We start from the raw sequence: 19,876 nt of genomic DNA on the forward strand, positions 1-19,876 counted from the left end.
CAGCCCAAATAGACCTTGGGTCTATTTGCCTTTTAAGCCCTCTTCCTTTTATCATTTAAGCTATTTAATCATTTCCCAAAATTTTGCATTTGTTACAATTTAGTCCTTTTTGCTCAATTAATTATCGGAACTTTAAAATTTCTTAACAAAACTTTAATACTAACTTTTTAACACTCCATAAATATTTATAAAAATATTTATGGCTCGGTTTAAAATCCCCGAGGTCTTGATACCTCATTTCGATTCTAATTATTTTAATATTTATTTCTAGTGCACTATTCACTATTTCAAAAATTTTCCTAACTTCACATTTAACTTATACTTACTAAATTAATAATATTTTCTACCCATTTGTCGAATTTAGTGATCTCGAATCACCGTTCCGACACCTCTGAAAATTCAGGCCATTACATTTTTTTTTTCTCGTCAGATTTGTGGTCTCGAAACCATTGTTCCGAGTAGGCCTAAAATCGGGCTATTAGAAATAATTAAGGTGTAGTATTTATAACAGTATACTAAAACATTATATTAAAACAGTATATTAAAACAGTATATTTATAACAATATATTAAAACATTATATTAAAACAATATATTTATAACAGTATACTAAAACAATATATTAAAACAATATATTAAAACAGTATAATAAACTAGTTATTTAATTACAATAGATCAAACTTATATTTACACTGTTATAACAACAAAGCATGTACTTGGGACCTTCTTTTAATTTTCATGAATAAACAGATCATAGATGAGGAATATCAAAACAACACAAGATCCTTATGGCTCCTATACATATAGTCATATACTATATATTTATATATAGGTACGTATGTACAGTAAGTGCGTATTCAATTAATTAGCTTGGCTGGCGGCACCACACATTAACCCATTATTCAAGTTACTGATGAAATATATATATATATCTATATACACCTGCATATACATAATTACTATAATGTAAGTGATGGTCTATAAGCTCATACAATATTAATTAGTGGAGCATATTGTGAACACACTATAAAAAAACACAAATATAACAGCAATAATTTTAACAAATAACATATTGCAACTCACTGAATAACCTTTCATGATGGGGTAAAATGTGACATGTCGCCAGCAAAGTTAAATTAATAAAAAACATACGTATAAAACTAGCAGGAGCATTGAGTTCATTCACTAAAACACTATCAACAAAAGCACTTCACAGCTCATATTTCTATTAAGTTTCTATAGAAGCTTCTAAGTATTGCTCCAAATCAAGAGAAACTTTTTCGGGACAACCACAAAGTATCTCTTATAACCGTTTTACGTTCTTTTAGGGGATTAATCCTTTCGAGGTTCAAATCAACTAAAGAGAAACTTTTCGGTGTAATCACAAGTTATCTTCCATGACCACTATGCGATCCATGGGAACTAATCTTTTCATGATTTATAATTGTCCCTCCCAGCAATATCGTTATCAAAAACCAACAAACAGAAACTTTTATGCATATATACTTTTAAACAAAAAAATGCAGTATCTATATATTAACTTACCATTGACCTTAACAACCAAGTTGCTACCTTTGGCACTTTCATTTTGGGTCTTATAAGATGAAGCAGTACAATCCTGTAAAGAAGCTTAGTTAGAAAAAAAAATTATTATACACATATTTTCCAAATAAAAACAATTTCTCCTTCCATTGATGTTCATTAAAACTCCAACACTGGAGTAAGTCAATATATATATATAAGCCAATGGTGAAAAGATCAAATTCCTACGAAACCTAAATGATACATAAATGGTTAATTTTTAGTTACTTCACTAGATTGGGGTAATTTCTGTTGCAGCCTTGATATGTTAACACTTGTCGGATCATTAACCTGTATGAAATGAAATTCCATGAGTAAAACAAAACCCTAACATTATTTTCTACAAAAAACAAAACAAAACCCACCTCGGTTTGGATGGTACTATGAAACAAAAATTCTTCTGATTTGGTAGAAAAACAACTAACAACATGAAGCCCTTCATCAACAAGAACAACCAACACTCTTGATGAAGACAAATCTTGGTCTTCAACGCCACAACGGAACATGATCTCAATACCTATCAAACATGGTCGGATTATGAAACAATGATGTGAAATTGAAGCAGCAGCTGGTTTGGTTCTTGAACCAACACTTGCTAAGTCAGACACTCTCTTCAGTTCATGTCTTTTAGCATCAAGGTCCTTGACTTTCTTCTCCAAATGTTTTATATAATTCACTGCTTCGTTCATGTGATCCGACATCAACCGCTTTCCCTAAAAATTTCAACTATTCACAAAATGGCAAAACCCCAGGAAATTTAACATAGTCATGAGAAAGAAAAAATAATAAAAAAAAACCAACATTTGATTTTGGAAATGGGTGGAGCCATGGGTTAGGGATTTGTGGAGGAGGGGAAACGGGAAATGGGGAAATAGGTGGAGTCGTGGTCCATGGACGACCGGAGGTGGATCGGTGGAGGATTGGAGGTGGATTCATTAGATTGGTGCCGAACTGGAGGTAAAGGTTGAGAAAAAAATTTCTTTTCAGTCGGGCAGTAGGGATTTGTGGGGAAATGGCCTGGGGAGTGGGGAAGCAAACTAAAAAGAAATGTTTTAAAAAAAATAAAAAATATATATTATTTTCGGGCCGGGCCGGGCCAAGTTCGGGCCAAAAAAATCTTGCCTAAGGCCCAGCCCATTTTCTAAACGGACCTACTTTTTTACCCAAGCCCATATTTCGGGCAAGCCGTCGGGTCGGGCCGGGCGGCCCATGATCACCTCTATCCCTCACCTCTCCCTCTCCCTCTCCCATTCTCTCTCAATTTTCCCCTTTCATTTTCCTCGTGCTGTCCCAAACAAGGTGTTTTCACCATTGTTGTGCCATTGCCTTACCTAGTATTTTGCAGCTTTTTTCTAGACATTATACTATTGTTTTGGTCACCAAAAATCGCCCCACCTTACTTTCATTTAACCTCCATTGTTGTCCCCCTCTATTTTGCTTGTGGTGGTGTCGTTTTGATCTCTTTTCCTCTCTTCTCATTAAGGGTTTGATTGCCAATTCTTGCTGCTGATTTTTATAGCCTTTTCATTGATATTTCAGCCACTAAAAACCGTCCCTTTACTACCCAAAAACCACTCTTTATGCCGCCCAAATCAGCCCCTTATTGGTGTCATTTGTAGTGGTGTGTCGCCCCTTTGAACATTGATTTTAGGTTGCTGTAATTTTTTTTCCTTTTGCCACACCTCATTGTTATCTTTTTTTTTTCTCATTTTTTCCATTGTTAAAACAACCCCTATCCTTTCCAATTGAGAGTGCATTCGGTCTTGAACAACCGACATCTCAGATCTAGTAACGGTATTAGCATAAGTGCGGATTTAAGTGAGATCTTGCGTCGATTTGTTTTTGTTAATGGTTGTTGTTTTGGCCGATTAATCTAGGGCCCTTAATTTATTTTAGGTTACCAATTTTTAATAATATTTTTTCATAGGTGTTGATCAAAACGTCCCGGATCAACAGTGAAGTCGAATTTCGTTCGAACTCCCTTTTTGCAATGAATTAGTGTAAGTTTGTTCAATATTTTGAAATTTTCAAATTTGTGCTTGTAACATTGCTATAGCCAAACCTTTAGTGGTGTTTCAAGGCTGGTCATTAATCATATATTATCATACTAAGTGTTATCTTTGGATCTAGGCTCATCTAAGGCTTAGAAGCGGAAGTGTGGATTTTTCGGTAGTGTTGCAGTTTTCAAAAATAAAGTGTGGGTCTTATCTTTGTGTTAATAGTTATAAATTAACATTGTATGATGAAAATTGGTAAAATATACTTTCTGGTTGTGGCATGACCGAATGACCTAAAACCAAATAAATGGTGTGCCAGACAAGGTACGTACTGAAATAGCTAAGCCATTCGTAAAAGGCCTAGTTTGGGGATTGTTTGATTGTATATGGGATATATGTGCATTGTATGGGAATGTGCCATAATTGTGGTTGATTTTATGTAAGTTTTGACATACTTTGTAATGTTTATTGTATGATGGATATTGATCATTGATACATGGAAAAGCATGTTAAAAATTGTGACATTGTTCGATGTGCTTATGAAGTTGCCATGATTGATAATGTTATAAGTATGTGTTGTGTTACATTTTATGCATAACACTGATTGTATTGAAAGCATGTTCATATGCCATTGATTCTGTTAATTGAAAGTATGCAAGGCATACTTTGATACTGTTTACCGAAAAGCATGATAAGTATGCCATTGTACTAAACTATTATTAATAAGCATGATTTGTTGCACTGATGGTATGGCGTTTTGCATTTGCATTGGGTTGAGTTTTGTGGTTGACGGAGGAGTTTCATGGAGTACCAGTGACAATTTAAATCTGCAATATTGAGTTAGTATACTGCATTAAATCTGCAAGATTGGGCGATTTAATCGCATTATTGGCAGTTTAACTGCATTATTGATACTGGTGGCAAGTCCACGTTACTAACAGCTAGTTTGTATTTTTACCGGCAGATTATCTGCACTATTGATTGGAGGTTTATCCACATTGAGCCTTGGCTCGCATTGTTTGGAGTTTGGTAAACGGGTTCTGGGAAACTCGTGGCGTGTAGCGGATGGTTGGGTAGGAACATTTTTGCATAGCATCATATGCATAACATGTTCATACACTGATTAGTTTTGCCATGTACTTTTCTGAAATTATGATTGTTAACTGGTTGATTGACAGAATGTTTGCCCATTTTGTTGACTCACACTGAACTTTCATAAGTTCACCCAATTAGTTTCAAACTTTTCTAGTAACCTTAGTAATTAGGACCAAACTCAGCATGCGGAGTAGCAACTCGGACATCGGGTTGTTTATTTTTAATTAAATGTTTAATCGAAAAATTTCTCTAGTTTGAACTGTAATAATTTTTTTTTTGGATTGTGGCTTGGTAAACTTTAATTTGGGGTTTTTATGCATGCATGTCTATTAAATTTAGTAACCGGTAAATGAATGTTATTTGCTTTAAAGTAAAATTTGGCATACTTGAAGTTTTTGCTGTATTAGAATGAAATGAGATTTTCATAAATAAAATTGACAACTCAATTGTTTTTTTTTAAAATGTCGCGATCGATTAATAAGACGGACATTAAATAAAGTTGGCCTAATTAATGAATGTTTTAGCGTTTGAGCTCGAAAGTAGCAGTTTTCCTAAAGATAGCCTGATTAGGGTTTTCGTGAGTAAAACAGACCACTTGGCCATTTCGATAGCTAATGTAGCCTTCATGATTCGACCATAACGTCTAGATCGGGTTAGGGAGGTTACAAACACAGTGAGTGATGTCGTGACTGTAACACCCTTTACTCGTATTCGATGCTTGAATAGAGTACGAGGTATTACCAGAACACATATACTTTTAACCATATTAAACCGAGTTGTAAAATTTCATCTAAACTAAAACTTTCAAATTGTTATTCTTGATTCGCTAATTAGGGTTTACGTGACCCAATATACTCACAATCTTTCACTTCCTCGTCGTATGAATTTATAAATTTCCACTTACTTGTTGAATTCGTCACGAGTATTTGAATTGATCCGTATCATTACATATTCTCATGTCGTCACATTTTCCTATTTAACTATTGTAATATATCAATTACTCAATATCTCATAAGCTAAGTGTCACATATACATTATCCATTCATCTCCCATACAACTATCAATATTAGCCACAAAGATAGTACAAATTTTCTCTATTCGATGTTAAACCAGAACATGTTACTTCATTACCAACTAACCTTACTAAATATACACCTTATACTAGCCCAAGTGTTTAACCATTCACCCATGACAGAAATATATTTTATCTATTATTGCAAAATATAGATGTGCTACCCAAATCATAATTCACCTCACATAGTAAACGAGTTAATTTTTATCATTTGTCAGATAAATTACAAAAACAAGTTATATAACAAAATATAGATACATTTTAAACCTCACCAATAAACAAATTCTCATGGCATTAAATAATCATCACGCATCAAAGACGAACGTACTTGACATTTCCATCACATAAACAGAATTAATCACTACAACCTCAATGGCATAATCATCCTTTTAACTTACTTAACCAAGCCAAACTATACCATCATCTCACACATAGAATGACCCACCTATCATACTTCTCAATTATGTCACTTAATAGACCAAATATACCTAACCTTTACCATCATGATCAATCCACAACCAAAATACATCCATATATCAAAATTACCACACACACACATATATATACCATGACTAAATTTCTTATACATTTGATCAATTGCTTCTTAATACCGCAATAATTCTTTCAATACCAATATGTATTTACCATTCAACTTACCATTGACCGATTATAATCGGGCATATAACTATTTATACACAATTCATTCATATATTTTATTGTCCTCCTCCTCCTCTCCATTCCACATCCTTAATGTATATAACACGCTTAATAACATTATACATAATTTCATTACTCACTTATATGTAAATTTAAAGTTTCCCATCTGAGTCAGAGTCACTAAATTATTTTATTCCAGAGCTACAGAGCTCAAAATTAAAATCTGTTAATTTTATCTGAAACTAGATTCATATATCTTTTTACCATAAAAATTTCAGAATTTTTGACTTAGCCAATAAGTATAATTTATTCTTTAAAGTTTCCCCTGTTGCACTGCTCGATAGTTTTGATCTCTCTTCACTAAAAATTGATTATCTCATTGTGCAGAATTTGGATGGTATTCCCGTTTATTTCTCATGAAAATAGGATCTTTCAGGATTCTAAAAATATAAAGTTTAACGCATAATTAATTTTGTACAATTTTTAATGATTTTCCAAAGTCAGAACAGGGGATTCTGAAATTATTCTGACTCTGTCTCACAAAATTTATTATATCTCATGATTTACAATTTCATTGCTTACACCGTTTCTTTTATGAGAAACTAGACTCAATAAGCTTTAATTTAATATTTTACTCATCTTCTAATTCGGTTCCCAAAATTTTTGGTGATTTTTCAAAGTTGGCACACTGCTGCTGCCCAAAACTGTTTTAGTGCAATATATTGATTACCATTTTGACCCTAAACTTTTAACACATGACAATTCATCCCTAGGCTCGGAAAATGAAATTATTGCAATTTAATCCTTGATACAAGCCTAATAATTCTCATACATATCATTAACAGCCCATGGATTCCATGAAATTTTAGAATTTTTCCACAATTTCAATACTTTTCAACTTAATCCCTAAAACATGTTTTCATCCAAAATTCTTTAATAAAACACCTTTAAACATTCATTAACATATCAATTTCATCGTCAAATAACAAAAATCATATGAAATTATCAATGGTATCTTCCTAAACTTTCAAAAAAATGAGAAACTAGTAGAATACTAAGTTGGACCTAATTGTAAAAGCCTAAAAATATAAAAATTTCAAGGAAAAAGTAAGAATTACACTTACTTGAAGCTAAAATATGGAAGACCAGCTCTAAACCCTCTTCCATGGCTGTTTTCCACCGAAATTTCAAGAAGAAATGGTCTTGAAATCCTTAAAATAAATTTTGGCCACATAAACTTTATTGTAATTCCAATTTTGTCCTTAAATACATAAAAATCTTTGATTTTTTAACGGTATGTCCTTTTACTCTTTTAGTCCTTCCTTATTTAATTGTTAAGCTATTTAATCACTTTAGCAAGTTTTGCATCTTTTCAATTTAGTCCTTTTTAATTAATTGACTGCCGAAATGTTAAAATTTTCTGATGAAACTTTAACACTACTATATTGACACTCCGTAAATATTTATAAAAATGTTTACGGCTCGATTTATGACATCGAGGTCTCGATACCTCTTTTCCTCAATTTCTTGACTTAATAAATTTTTATAAAACACAAATTACTAATTCAAAAATCTCTTAAAAATCATATTTGACTCGTAATTATTAAATAATAAAATTTACGAGTTTATTTTCTGAATTTGGTGGTCTCGTACCACTGTTTTCAACATTTCTAAAAATCGGGCTATTACAGTGACAAGCTGAGGCTTATCGTCGCGACGTGACTTACTATGATGGCCACGTCGCAATGAAAACATGACGAAGTCGTAATGTCGATCCATACATTTTAAAATCCTTATAAGTTGGTCCTATTTTGTGCTCAAGCTGACAAAAAAGCTATCATAAGCTTGCATAAGACCCGAAAATGATTGTTTAATATAATTTGAATTTGATTAACACTTGATTACATGTGTAAATGTTTATATGCTACCTAATTGACTGTTGTTGCTCCAGCAATGAATGTAGCATCTTGTAGTTCGAATCTGACGATTGGGTCGAGCGAAGGGTGTTACAGTGACTATCATTAAAACTATGCTCATCACCTAAATGGGTCAAATAGCTTTATATTGTTATTTTTATGCTCATGAGATCTTTAATTCATGGCTTCCAAAATATCTTAAATTTGACAGAACATGAGATTATAGATCATATCCAAGCCGTAACTACTATGTGCATCATTATAAATATGAATGGTATGATCTCGATTTTAAATATATGATCATCATGTTCAGATTTTCACTAGAAGATTTCATACAAGAATAGTGATTTTAAATATATTTTTCCGGAATAACAATTATACCGATCTCTATTTGAGAAGAGAATTTTCGTTTTCACCCAAAAGAAAATAAAATCATTTTTATTTCTATATTTTGATTTGATTTGATCGACGCCACACTCGAGGCAATTCGTGGTACGAGAATAGCGGAAAAGATCATTTGGTTGAAAGCCAGGAACGACAAGGACTCGTCTATCCAAAATACAGGTACAATTTTGGTCTAAGGTTTATTGCATAAATATCACAAACCAGGTCGGTTTGTAAAATTTTTATTTTCCACTGTGTAAGAAAATCATTTCAAACCAGATTTTTTCCAACAAGTAAAACTACTTTTTCAGTTATATTTGGAACACCTCCCAAGTTTCAATTGCGGTACCACCTCATCTATCATTTGTGGACCTACGACGCCACCATAAAAGAGTGACATCAGTAAAATAAACTGCAACAATGTTTATCTCAGTGGCATCATCCTTGATGCCTATCGCACGAAAGTACTGTTCCATCCCCTAAAGAAAATTGTCCACGTCTCTCGCAGACCTCGTCCCTCCAAACTCTTTTGACTTAAGGACATCCATCTTACGTTGCTTAGGAACTGTAGCTAGCATCCATTTTCCTACAACAACTTTGTACATCGCAAGCTCTCCCTCGAGTTCCTCAATCTTTGCCATCATGACCTTAGTTTCCTCCTTCAATGCCATGACTACCGCTTCGAGAGCATCATTCCTTTTAGTCAACTTCTCTGTTTGATCATCGATAGCGACATTGAGGGTTTCTCTCATTGCACCCCGATTGGAACTAATAGTCTGTCACAAAGTCCCTGTGTTGCTTTCTCATCGAGTTTAACTTATCGGTGCGTCCCTCAACTACCTTAAGTGTTCCCTTCACACCACCCATGGATTCCTCAAGATTGATCACTCAACCTTCCAGAGCTGATAACATATCTCTCGATCTACTATTTTTCCTAGACCTCACACAGGACTCCATCGAGACATTCTATTCATCTCCTCCTTTCGTCATCTCAATCGACGCCTTCGAACATTGACTTTGATACCAATTGTCATGGGCTAGATCTTTAGTCTAGCAAACCACACGACCTTAGGTGATTTTTTGGGTTCAAATCTTGCCTAAGTCAACCTACTCTCGAAAAATGAGAATTCTTGTAGAATTTCTCTGAGACACTGAAGCAAAGTGGAAGCAAACTTGAAAGACAAAAGAAACTACGAAAGAACAAAAAGCCACAGAAAAATAACACACACCAAGTGTTTGATTAAATGCTCTCAATAGTATTCGATTACTATGAAGGATTACAACTTAGTGAATACAAATGAGGGGGAAAACCTCTATTTATAATTAAACTCCTCCAAATTCAATGATACATGTTGAATTACTTAGAAAATCGAGATTAAAACCTATCTACAATTAAAAGTCCTAGAAGATTTAAAGTCTTATCCCTTTAGAATTTACACTATTTATCCTAGTAACTCTAGTTTTACTAGAGTGTTTCAGGAGGCTATTAAAGCTTTAAGTAAATAGACTTCTCCATGGGTTCTACGAATTGGGTCAAATGAGTCTCATTTCATAAGTTGACCTCTATGGGATGTTGTGCGCAATGATTACGGGCTTTAAACTGCGACCCATGACACAAGTATATTCATAAACTGTATATGGAAATTTTATATATTAAAATTAAAATTATACTTATGAATAATAATGTACATTTTTACAATGTCAAAATGATAGTACATGGAACTGTAACTGAAACAGTAATTGGTATTAAATTGCACATTACCTATAAAAACAATATATGCAGTATGTATGATATATTCATGGACATTCAAGAAATGCTAATCAGATAGTTATTCTGAATTTTCATATAAAGAGATGGTACAATCAATGATAAAGCAAATCATTAGCATTAACCCTAACCCACATGCCGTCTCTTCAGCTTAAGAAATGAAAGCAGCTCTGTGGGAAATCAATAGATGGGTAAAATGGGAGGAGGAAAAGAGATGCCATGGTTAACTAGCTGACAGACCGCAGTTTGCAAAGGTGATTCTGACTTCTAAACCATGGTGGTCAGCTCCCTACCAGTAACCGCTGTACCAACCAGTATGTACTGTTTTGACCCTAAGCTAGTCCAATCCAATCCCAGATCAGACCCCTGATTTGAGTTGGTAATTCAGCTTCTGCGGTTTTATGCCCTGGTCTGATTCCTGTTCATCATCATAACCATGTTCAAAATCAAAATCATATTCTAGTAAGATAGGATACTATAAAGTAGAATCAGTTCTCATAGCTAAAATCCTACTAGAACAAGAAAGATACTAAAAGAAGTGATGAAGTTTTCTACAAAACAGAACATGTTATAAAGTTGTCAATTCTTTCCATTTCAAGCCAGCCATCTGACATCTACCGTCTTTGAAGCATATTATTTGAAATGCAGAATACTAAGGCTACTGTTTTGTTAAGGTGAAAGCACCTGTCAAGCCCCCCTATTATAAAGACCAATTCAAATAAGTTCTACTATTAAATAAATCAATTCAATCCTCGTACTAGTAAAAAAAAAAATCAAATAAGAATAAATTTAACAGACTAACATTTATTGCTTAGAAAATAACATAAACTTTTTTTCATTTGCAATTCAGTTCCAAACAGAAGATTTTATTTACAGAACCATAAAAGCTTTAAAATTATTAACTCTGTTAAAATTTGCCCTTATTTTTTTTTTTTAATAGTATAGGGACTTAGTTGATTCATTTAATAGTATAAGAACTAATTTGAATCAGTCTCTATATGGGGGGATTTGATAGGTATAGTTAACATTTACCAATAAGAATAAGGGTTAAATCCTAAGCAACTCCATTCTCACCGTAAATTTTTTAAAAAATGATAGTATAGAGAGTAATATCACGAGAGTTAAGAGATCCTTGGGTAAATATTACATTAAGGGGTGTGGCCAAAGGGAACGAATTAGAGAGAGAGGAATACACACACATCACCTACCCTACGTTTAAGATGTTTGGCATGAGATGCTCTAGATGGAAAAAAATTCGATGCTCCTGAAAGCAAGGACTTCCCCCCTTCCACTGCACATGAGAAGAAGAGAAAACATGTGAGGTTGATTCTCAATATTAATGATTTACGTGTCTTTTCTCTGGTGAAAAAACATCAACACATAGATTCAATAAGAAGTATCTTCTTTTGGCCATTGATTAAGAACTTTTCATACCTGATTCAGGCTTGAATCTTCATAAATGTTCTTAGAAAAGACCAAGCGAGCCATAATTCGCTTCAAGCAATCATATGAAAAGAAACTTCAAAAACTAAATAAATCAGCCAGCTATTGTCTTTTGATCTGTTTCTTTCTGAAAGTCATTACTTATCACCCAATCTAGAACTTTAGCGACTTGAGGAAATCTCTTCATCGAACTATTTGAAACTGCTTGGCTAAGGATCCCTAGAGTTACCTCATCAGGTTGAAAGCCCTGTACTACCATGGCTTTAAGTAACAAGAGGATGTCCCAAAACTTGCCTCTCTGAAATATTGCATGTAATAGGGTATTAAAAATTACAACACTAGGAATAAGGCCCCTCTCTAGCATTTGATTCCACAGTTGGAGAGCAGCTGATATCTTCCCTTCTTTACACAGTCCACTAATTAATGAACCATAGGTAAAAACATCCAGTTTCAGTCCCTGTCTCTTCATTTCCCCTAACAGTTGACCAACCAGAAGGTGATTGTGCTCTCTTATAGAAGCATGGATGAGAATGTTGTATGAAGTCACATCAGGAAGGCACTTGGTGTTTCTTAAATTCTGGAAAATCCGGAATGCAGTTCCAAGTAACCGGTTCTTGCAAAGGTTATGAAGCAGCATATTTAAGGTGATTACAGTTGGAGTAGGACTATTATACATCATGGACTCCACTAACTTCAAACACTCTGAAAATTTTCCACTACTGCAGAAATATCGAACCAAACAAGTCAAATTGAAAATATTAAGCTTCATGTCTTCATCCCTCATATGATACAAGATCGTTTGGATTATTGCAGAGTTCCCTAGCCTGCGTGCAGTAGACAAAATTGCATTGAAAGTGACTGCATCGGGCCAATTCACATCCCACTCAAAATGGTACAAAAGCTCCATGGCCTCATTAATATTTTTTTCTTTACAAAAACCACTCAAGATAGTATTATACGACACATTGTTTGGCTTAAAGCCAACTTTCATCATGCGCTTCAACTTAGACAATGCTTCTCTTGATTTATTCTCTTGACATAAACATCGGAAGTAAATATTATAGACAGCAACATCCGCAGTTCCATTGGAAAATATATCACGCAATAGTTCACATGCATCCCCTACTTTTCCTATTTTGAGCAGGCCTCCACACAAAGCAGCATATGAATATGAATCTGGAGAAAGACCTTTTTGCTCCATCACCTGAATTAACTCAGAAATGTCATCTAGTCTATCTCTATGGCAAAGCTCACGAAGAATGACATTATAAGTAACCAGATCAGGGTTACAACCTTCCCTTTCCATCTTACTGACGAAGTCCATAGCCTCCTCAAACTTCCCATTATCAAAAAGAAACTTAACAATTATCGTGTATGTAATCACATTAGGCTTACAACCATTACTTTGCATGAAATCCAGCCATTGAAAAACATTATCTTGCAGGCCTTCTCTACAGAACCCATAAATCAAAGCAGTATAGGAACACACATTTTGAACAAACCCTTTCTTCTTCATCAAATAAAACAATTGCAAAGCAGTATAACTTCGACCAGTCTTGCATAAAGCCCATAGAATAGGATTGTAACAATATACACTATAAACATAACTCTTTCTCAAAAGAACAGAGAACACAAAACAAGCATCAGAAACCATCCCAGCTTCACAAAGCATTAAAATAAATTTACTCAAAGTTGGTTCTGTTGGGTGATAATCATACCTCAACATGAGCTCAAAAACAACAAGACCATCAAGTAAATTCCCTACTTTGACAGCCATTTTCAACGTTTTTGATAAAGAAGTGAAGGATGGGACAAAATGATTTCTATACATCTCTTCAACAATAAAAATTGCATGTTTCAGATCACCAAGAAATAACATTCCATTAAGAAGGGTATTAAAAGTGGATGCAACTGGTGGAGGACCAAATCTCTTCATCCCGGTATACATTTCAACCAACTCTTGCCAACACGCGTTCTTAGACTTCAAGTAAAAGAACATAAAAGCATTACAATCATACACGGTTGGTTTCCCATCAATGTTTTTCATCAAATCTAGAGTAGAGAAAGCATTGCTAAAGTCACCTGAGATAGCATAACTCTGCATCCTCCGTTGTAATTCAGGATAGTCGGAAACATGGGTATCGATTTCTTTGAAGTAATCTACTGTATTTAGAGCACATGAAGTAGAAAAACGAGCTAGAACACGAAAATTTCTGCAAACTCTACATGAATAAGTAACTGCAGAAGATAAACAAAAAGCCATGGAAGTTTGGATAAAATTTTGAACTTGGGAGATACAATTGCATTTAATAAATATTTGTAGGTACCCTTTCGCAGCGGAAACAAAGAAGAAAGAAGAAAGGGGAATAGAAGAGAAGAGAAGAAATGGTCATTTTTAATGGTGGAACTGAAACAGAAGACAAGGGTTATGTATTAAAAGAAAAAGGAACACGAAAAGAGGGTTTAGTGGCTGAATTTAGACTCAGAAGAGCAAATGGGTGTCAGGCCTTCCATTATATGGGTCTGGGCTGCTTTTCTTTTAGGGATAAAATTTCATAGAGAACTTGAACTAATAGTTAGATCTAATTTTATTTTATTTTTGTTAGAAATTGGGTAAGTTTGTCTTTTTATATTAAATTAAACAACAAATCGGTACTTTATTAAATTATTTTTATTGTTAAAAATTGATGTGATTGATGAAATAACCAGATAATTACATGTATCATCCTGACGTATAAAGTCTAATTTTAACAATAAGAATAGATGAATTTTTAACATAAAGACCAATTTTTATTTAACCAATTTTTTATCTAACATGTAAATATTAATTTACCCATTTTTAATAAAAAAGTACACTGTAACTACCTGGACTTACACGATATTTTTACCTTCTAAAATTTCTCTCACACTTTCTTTTTATTGATTCCCAATTTCCCGTCGTTTCTATGGTTTAAACAGGAAAATAAATAATTATAACTGTATTTGAAACTAGTAAGAAGCGGATTGAGTATTGATTTAGTTGATGCAGTAATTTCAGCCTTAAAATGCTTAATATATTTTATTTTTTAAGGGTTAAAGTTTTTCAAAAGTCACTACACTAATATGTAAAGTTTATTTTAATCTTTTTATTAAAATTGCTTTAAATTAGTTTTTATACACTAAAATATAATTTATCCTGATGTAAAGTTTATTTTAATCTTTTTATTAAAATTGCTTTAAATTAATTTTTATACACTAAAAATAATTTATCCTGACTTGACTCGTAAAAATTCCAATCATCCCCAAAAAACATTCATGTATTTTAAATTATCATGTGATAGAAAATGCATTATATGGAGGATAGTTGGATTTTATGGATTCGTCAGGCCATAGATAAATCAATTGGACATGATATATTTTATCCAAATTACCAACAACTTAACAGAAAGTTTTAACAATATCATTATTTAAATAAGAAATTAAGGTAACAGTACTAATCTGAGGCAATTTTAGTACAGGGACTAAAATGAATTTACATAATAGTATAGGGATTTCTAGTAGACTTTAACCTTTTTCAAGAGTTTACAAATACAAATATAAGTTGGAGGAACTAGAATTAAACCCATACAAAAAGACCTAAGAATTGAAATATAACCAAACAAAACACACACATGACAATTGGCAGATTTTATACAAATTTATAACACCATGAACGCAATGCATGTAAAACCAAAACAACAATAAAGAAACAGGGAAGAATCATTTTCATTCTTAAAAACTATGTTTTGCATGTTAACTGCAAAAAGGAGCTTTTCCATCAATCAAATTAAAGCTCACAACTGCAGTATCAGTTTAGGCAAGACAAGCAACATACAACTATACAACATAAACAATCTTTCAAATGTTATAGCATTTACCATATTTCTCAGATTTTAAGAAAGCCCCTACTTGTTGTGTATACATCTATACCACAAACACTGAAATATATCCTTTCAGGAAGTCAATCATGAGGCAACAGCAGATTCTGCACCGCCTGATGAAGAAGCACTGGTTTCACCCGCCATGTTCTTCAGTTTAAGACCAACACAGGTTGCTGAAGACCCGGATTCTGAGACATCACCGATATCCAAAGTGTCGGGAAGAGTTTCAGATGACTCAACAGTGTGCATCTGAACAAGACAACAATCCCATGAATACCAAGAGAAATTTTAAGTACACATTTTGCAAAATTATCAACTAATTAAAAAATCAACATGACATATACTCCAGAAATTATTTCCAACAAAGTATACCACTATCAGAAACAAAAACTTCTTTTTTACATCTTTCAGTGAAAGTCATACAAATTAAACATTTAGCTCAGTGTAAAACCTACGTGAAATACTGATAAGCTGAAGCAAACTGCATAAAGAATTTGTCATACAACGATCAAAAACCAAGTTTGCTGCATGAGGGAAAAGCCCAGACCAGCATCCTTAATCTACCCAATTAGCAGAAATTATTAACAGACTAACCTAACATAGAATCCTCACTTTGGACATATTGAACTAACAGTTACGTGATTGTGAATAAAAACAAGTACACAATGACATACTACTTATGGTAAGAACCAAAAATCCATATGAAAAATCAATCACATGAATGAATGTACGAGATCAGATGAAAACATGAAAAGGGGGGGAACCAAAAGATCTTTCACTTCAGTCACCAAACATGATGATGAGATCAGAAGTTGCACAAAAGAAATGAAGAAGAAAACCGTGGCTACACCACAATAGGCCAAAAATGGAGTAAGATCCCGAACTCTTTGATCAGACAATTATTAGTCGAAGCCAAAAATATAAAATCAGGTTAAATATGTAATTAGACAATAAAAATCAGAAAATTATGCTGGAATTCAATTACTTCACTATTAGCAGTTCATAGCGGGACACTTGGAGATGTGCATGATAGAACAGCAGGAGGGGAGCTCAAACATTCATCCTCCCAAGGCTTAAGAAAAGAAAAACTCACAATGAGAAGGAATGAAGGAAAGCAATCCACCAATATCACGCTCACGATGATATTCGTAATTATAAAATAAACAAAGGTCAAATTTACCTCAAGTTGGTTCAGCATATCAACAGTGGCTTCAAAGTCTCCATCATTCGCCAAGTAGACATCCAAAAGAGACTCATTGGACAAACCAGGAAATGTCATGCGAAGATACTCCAAATCCATGTCAAATTCTTCATCCACAATCTGCTTGTCAGTCATTTCACCAGGATTTTGCATCAAAGAACCATGAGCAGGATGGCTTTTCACTGCAGAACCTTCTGCAACCTGGTGCTTTTCAGTACCATAGGCTGAAGAGCCAAGAAAAGCATTGCTACTTTGCGGGTTATATGCAAAGTGTGAGGAAGGTTTGAACCAAGCATTCTCATTGCCGTGTTTAATATCTTTGGCTGTCACATTATCACTGGCCTCCCTTTTGGCAAGAGGTATGTATGATGCTGCATATGGGTTCAATGAAGAAACTCCGGGCTTCATTGCCTTCATGGACAAATAACACTATTCATTTAGACAACCATTATTAGAATGAGGCAAATCATTAATTTTCCCAAAGAGGAAATTTAATAAGAGTTCAACCTATAAGCAAAGTAGTAAAATGAAAGGAAACAACCATCGAAAGCACCAATGAATTAAAAACCAAAAGAGTAGATTGTTTGTAAATTGTAATAAACACTGAATTTGGGTATGATTTATTATAAGACATGGATACCAAGTCGACCATTTTATAGATTGAAAACAAGCAACACCTAAAATCCATCAAACAACTAAAAAGAACTCTACTTACAAGATGCTGAGTTATGACTGTTTCTCATCAAATAACAAAATTACTTTAACCATAACAATAATCAGATTTATTGAAAATAAACATTTACAATGAATAAGCCTCTTCTTAATACAAATACACACGTTCAATCAGCTCGATCATATGAATTTTTCTATCAAAGCTTTTCTGTAATGCAAAATCCAACAAAAATATTTTGATCAAACTCTTAGGACTAAACGATATATAATCACCAGATAAAATGGGAAAAAGCATAATTCCTTAAAATTTTAAATATATATCAAGAGAGCAACTAGTAACGAAAATTCGGGTAAGCTTTTAGTTCTTCTATTATGTTTTCCAATTTAAATCTCGAGAAGATCAACCAAAAAGAAGGGATAAAACATCAAAAATCAAAGATTAGGCAGAAAATTTGAACGAGAAATAAAGCAAAAAATCGATAAAAATACTGCAAAAGGGGAAAAAAGATTCAGTAATGATATGATAAGAAAAGGAGAAGGGAAACCGAAAGATAAATTACCTAAAATGTTTGAAGAGATTGAAGATCGTCTGAAGAAAGAAACAGAGAAAAGGGCAAGAAGAAAAAAAGATTGAAGAGATCGGCGATTAGAATGGAAAGCAATAATGAAATGCTTTTTAGCGAGGAGGGGAGAGGAGACTACTTGACAAGCAGTGACGTCCGCGTCCTGTTTGGAAACAGACCTAACTTCAATCTCAGATCGGTTTACAAATTCATCTCATGGAATATGCTTGAAACGGGTAAATCCTTATCCACCAACTTTTAAATTTTATCCTCTACGGAATTGTTATATTTTACTGGTGTAAATAATACCCCTTTTTTTATAATTTAAATAATAGCCTTTAAACTTATATCAATTTCAAAAATCGAAAAAAAGTCACTATTTTCAAAATTGGATAAGATCATGTTAGATCAATTGAATCAGAGTTAAATAAAATATCGATTGAAATAAAATATTAGACCAATCGATCCACTAACCGACGCAAATCGATTAGATCGAACTAAAAAATTAAATTAATTAAATTTAAAATTATTTTTATTTTTATTTTTAATTTATAATATTTAATAATTTATACAATTAATCGAACAAACCGATCAAATTAAGAATAAATGATTTGATCGATTCAATAACTAATCTAATTTTAAAACTTTAAGAAAAACTCGTGTTTTCAAATATCACCACCACTATGAATTATATTAAAAGTTTAAAAATCATACCATGTTATTTATGAAAACATTGTCAAAAGAAATTTTTTCTATCCCCACTTCACTTTGGGTGAATAGATAATAACTTATATTAATTTAATTAAATACAAGTTAAAACATTTTTTAAATATTAATTCTTTTATTAAACCAAATGGCAAATGATTGTGTTAGGTATAGATTATTTTAGGCCAATTTATGGTTACAGTCTTTCTACTATATTTAAATTTAAGATTTAGTGTCTATATTTTAGTTTGACATAATTTGGTTTTGCTATGTAATATCATAAATTAATCAAATATTTAACACCCTTAATTTTTTCAGTTAAAATGTTGAAGTCAATATTTTTTTAAAAACACTCATTCAAACTTATCATGCTAAAATAGATTTTATTTTTATGTTAGAAATATGTTTTTAATCATCATTTTAATTGGAATAGTACCAAATGTGAGTATAATAGAGACATTAAAATTGAAAATTTACCATTGTCTTACAATGATTTCAATAATTAACATAGGTTTTAAAAAACATTTATTACAATTTATGGTGCCAAAATAATTTTTGATTAAAATAATATTTCTTAAAAATTTATATCAACAATTTAACTTAAATATTAACTCTATGAACAATATTATAAAAATATAAAATTAAATTATGTTAAAAATTAAAGTATAAAAATAAATATCAATTTTACATAATAAATAAAATTATATAAAATGAGAGACATGGGAAGCACATTCTAACTTTACATGAAAGGAATGCCCCAAGGATTTTCTCCATGGATTTGCCTAGTTCCTTTATTTTATTCTTTTAATCATCGTAATATATTAAATTTTAATTTTGGTCCTTCTATTATGCTCACATTTAGTAATTTAGTCGGCAGAGTTTATTTAATATAAATTCATTACCTATTTTACAATTACATTAATT

The 19,876-nt window shown here is 32.7% G+C and overlaps 3 protein-coding genes across 6 annotated transcripts; all 3 read right to left on the reverse strand.

Moving 5' to 3' along the window:
- Positions 1 to 840: 840 nt before the first annotated feature.
- On the reverse strand, positions 841 to 2,316 carry LOC105773501 (transcription factor bHLH55). Its single transcript, XM_012595475.2, has 3 exons — positions 1,946 to 2,316; positions 1,809 to 1,871; positions 841 to 1,617 (listed from the first exon to the last, which is right to left on the reverse strand). The coding sequence occupies exons 1-3, from the start codon at positions 2,279 to 2,281 to the stop codon at positions 1,492 to 1,494; spliced, it is 525 nt and encodes a 174-aa protein (XP_012450929.2). The 5' UTR covers positions 2,282 to 2,316; the 3' UTR covers positions 841 to 1,491.
- Positions 2,317 to 10,414: 8,098 nt separating this feature from the next.
- Positions 10,415 to 14,384, reverse strand: LOC105773925 (pentatricopeptide repeat-containing protein At1g09900). Of its 2 annotated transcripts, XM_012596135.2 has the most exons (4): positions 13,995 to 14,138; positions 11,904 to 13,893; positions 11,678 to 11,760; positions 10,415 to 10,887 (listed from the first exon to the last, which is right to left on the reverse strand). In XM_012596135.2, exons 1-2 carry the CDS (start codon positions 14,046 to 14,048, stop codon positions 12,007 to 12,009), a joined length of 1,941 nt encoding a protein of 646 aa, XP_012451589.1. In that variant the 5' UTR covers positions 14,049 to 14,138; the 3' UTR covers positions 10,415 to 10,887; positions 11,678 to 11,760; positions 11,904 to 12,006. The 2 variants fall into 2 exon arrangements, with proteins under 2 accessions (XP_012451589.1, XP_012451587.1); XM_012596133.2 differs by having other exon boundaries at positions 11,904 to 14,384.
- A 1,248-nt stretch (positions 14,385 to 15,632) lies between these two features.
- On the reverse strand, positions 15,633 to 18,417 carry LOC105773883 (polyadenylate-binding protein-interacting protein 5). Of its 3 annotated transcripts, XM_012596064.2 has the most exons (4): positions 18,245 to 18,417; positions 16,992 to 17,441; positions 16,797 to 16,883; positions 15,918 to 16,060 (listed from the first exon to the last, which is right to left on the reverse strand). In XM_012596064.2, exons 2-3 carry the CDS (start codon positions 17,427 to 17,429, stop codon positions 16,812 to 16,814), a joined length of 510 nt encoding a protein of 169 aa, XP_012451518.1. In that variant the 5' UTR covers positions 17,430 to 17,441; positions 18,245 to 18,417; the 3' UTR covers positions 15,918 to 16,060; positions 16,797 to 16,811. The 3 variants fall into 3 exon arrangements, with proteins under 3 accessions (XP_012451517.1, XP_012451516.1, XP_012451518.1); XM_012596063.2 differs by lacking the exon at positions 16,797 to 16,883 and having other exon boundaries at positions 15,633 to 16,060; positions 16,992 to 17,423; positions 18,245 to 18,413; XM_012596062.2 differs by lacking the exon at positions 16,797 to 16,883 and having other exon boundaries at positions 15,633 to 16,060; positions 18,245 to 18,413.
- Positions 18,418 to 19,876: the final 1,459 nt, after the last annotated feature.

The sequence above is a fragment of the Gossypium raimondii genome, chromosome 6 (assembly GCF_025698545.1).
Source record: "Gossypium raimondii isolate GPD5lz chromosome 6, ASM2569854v1, whole genome shotgun sequence".
Classification (NCBI taxonomy): domain Eukaryota; kingdom Viridiplantae; phylum Streptophyta; class Magnoliopsida; order Malvales; family Malvaceae; genus Gossypium; species Gossypium raimondii.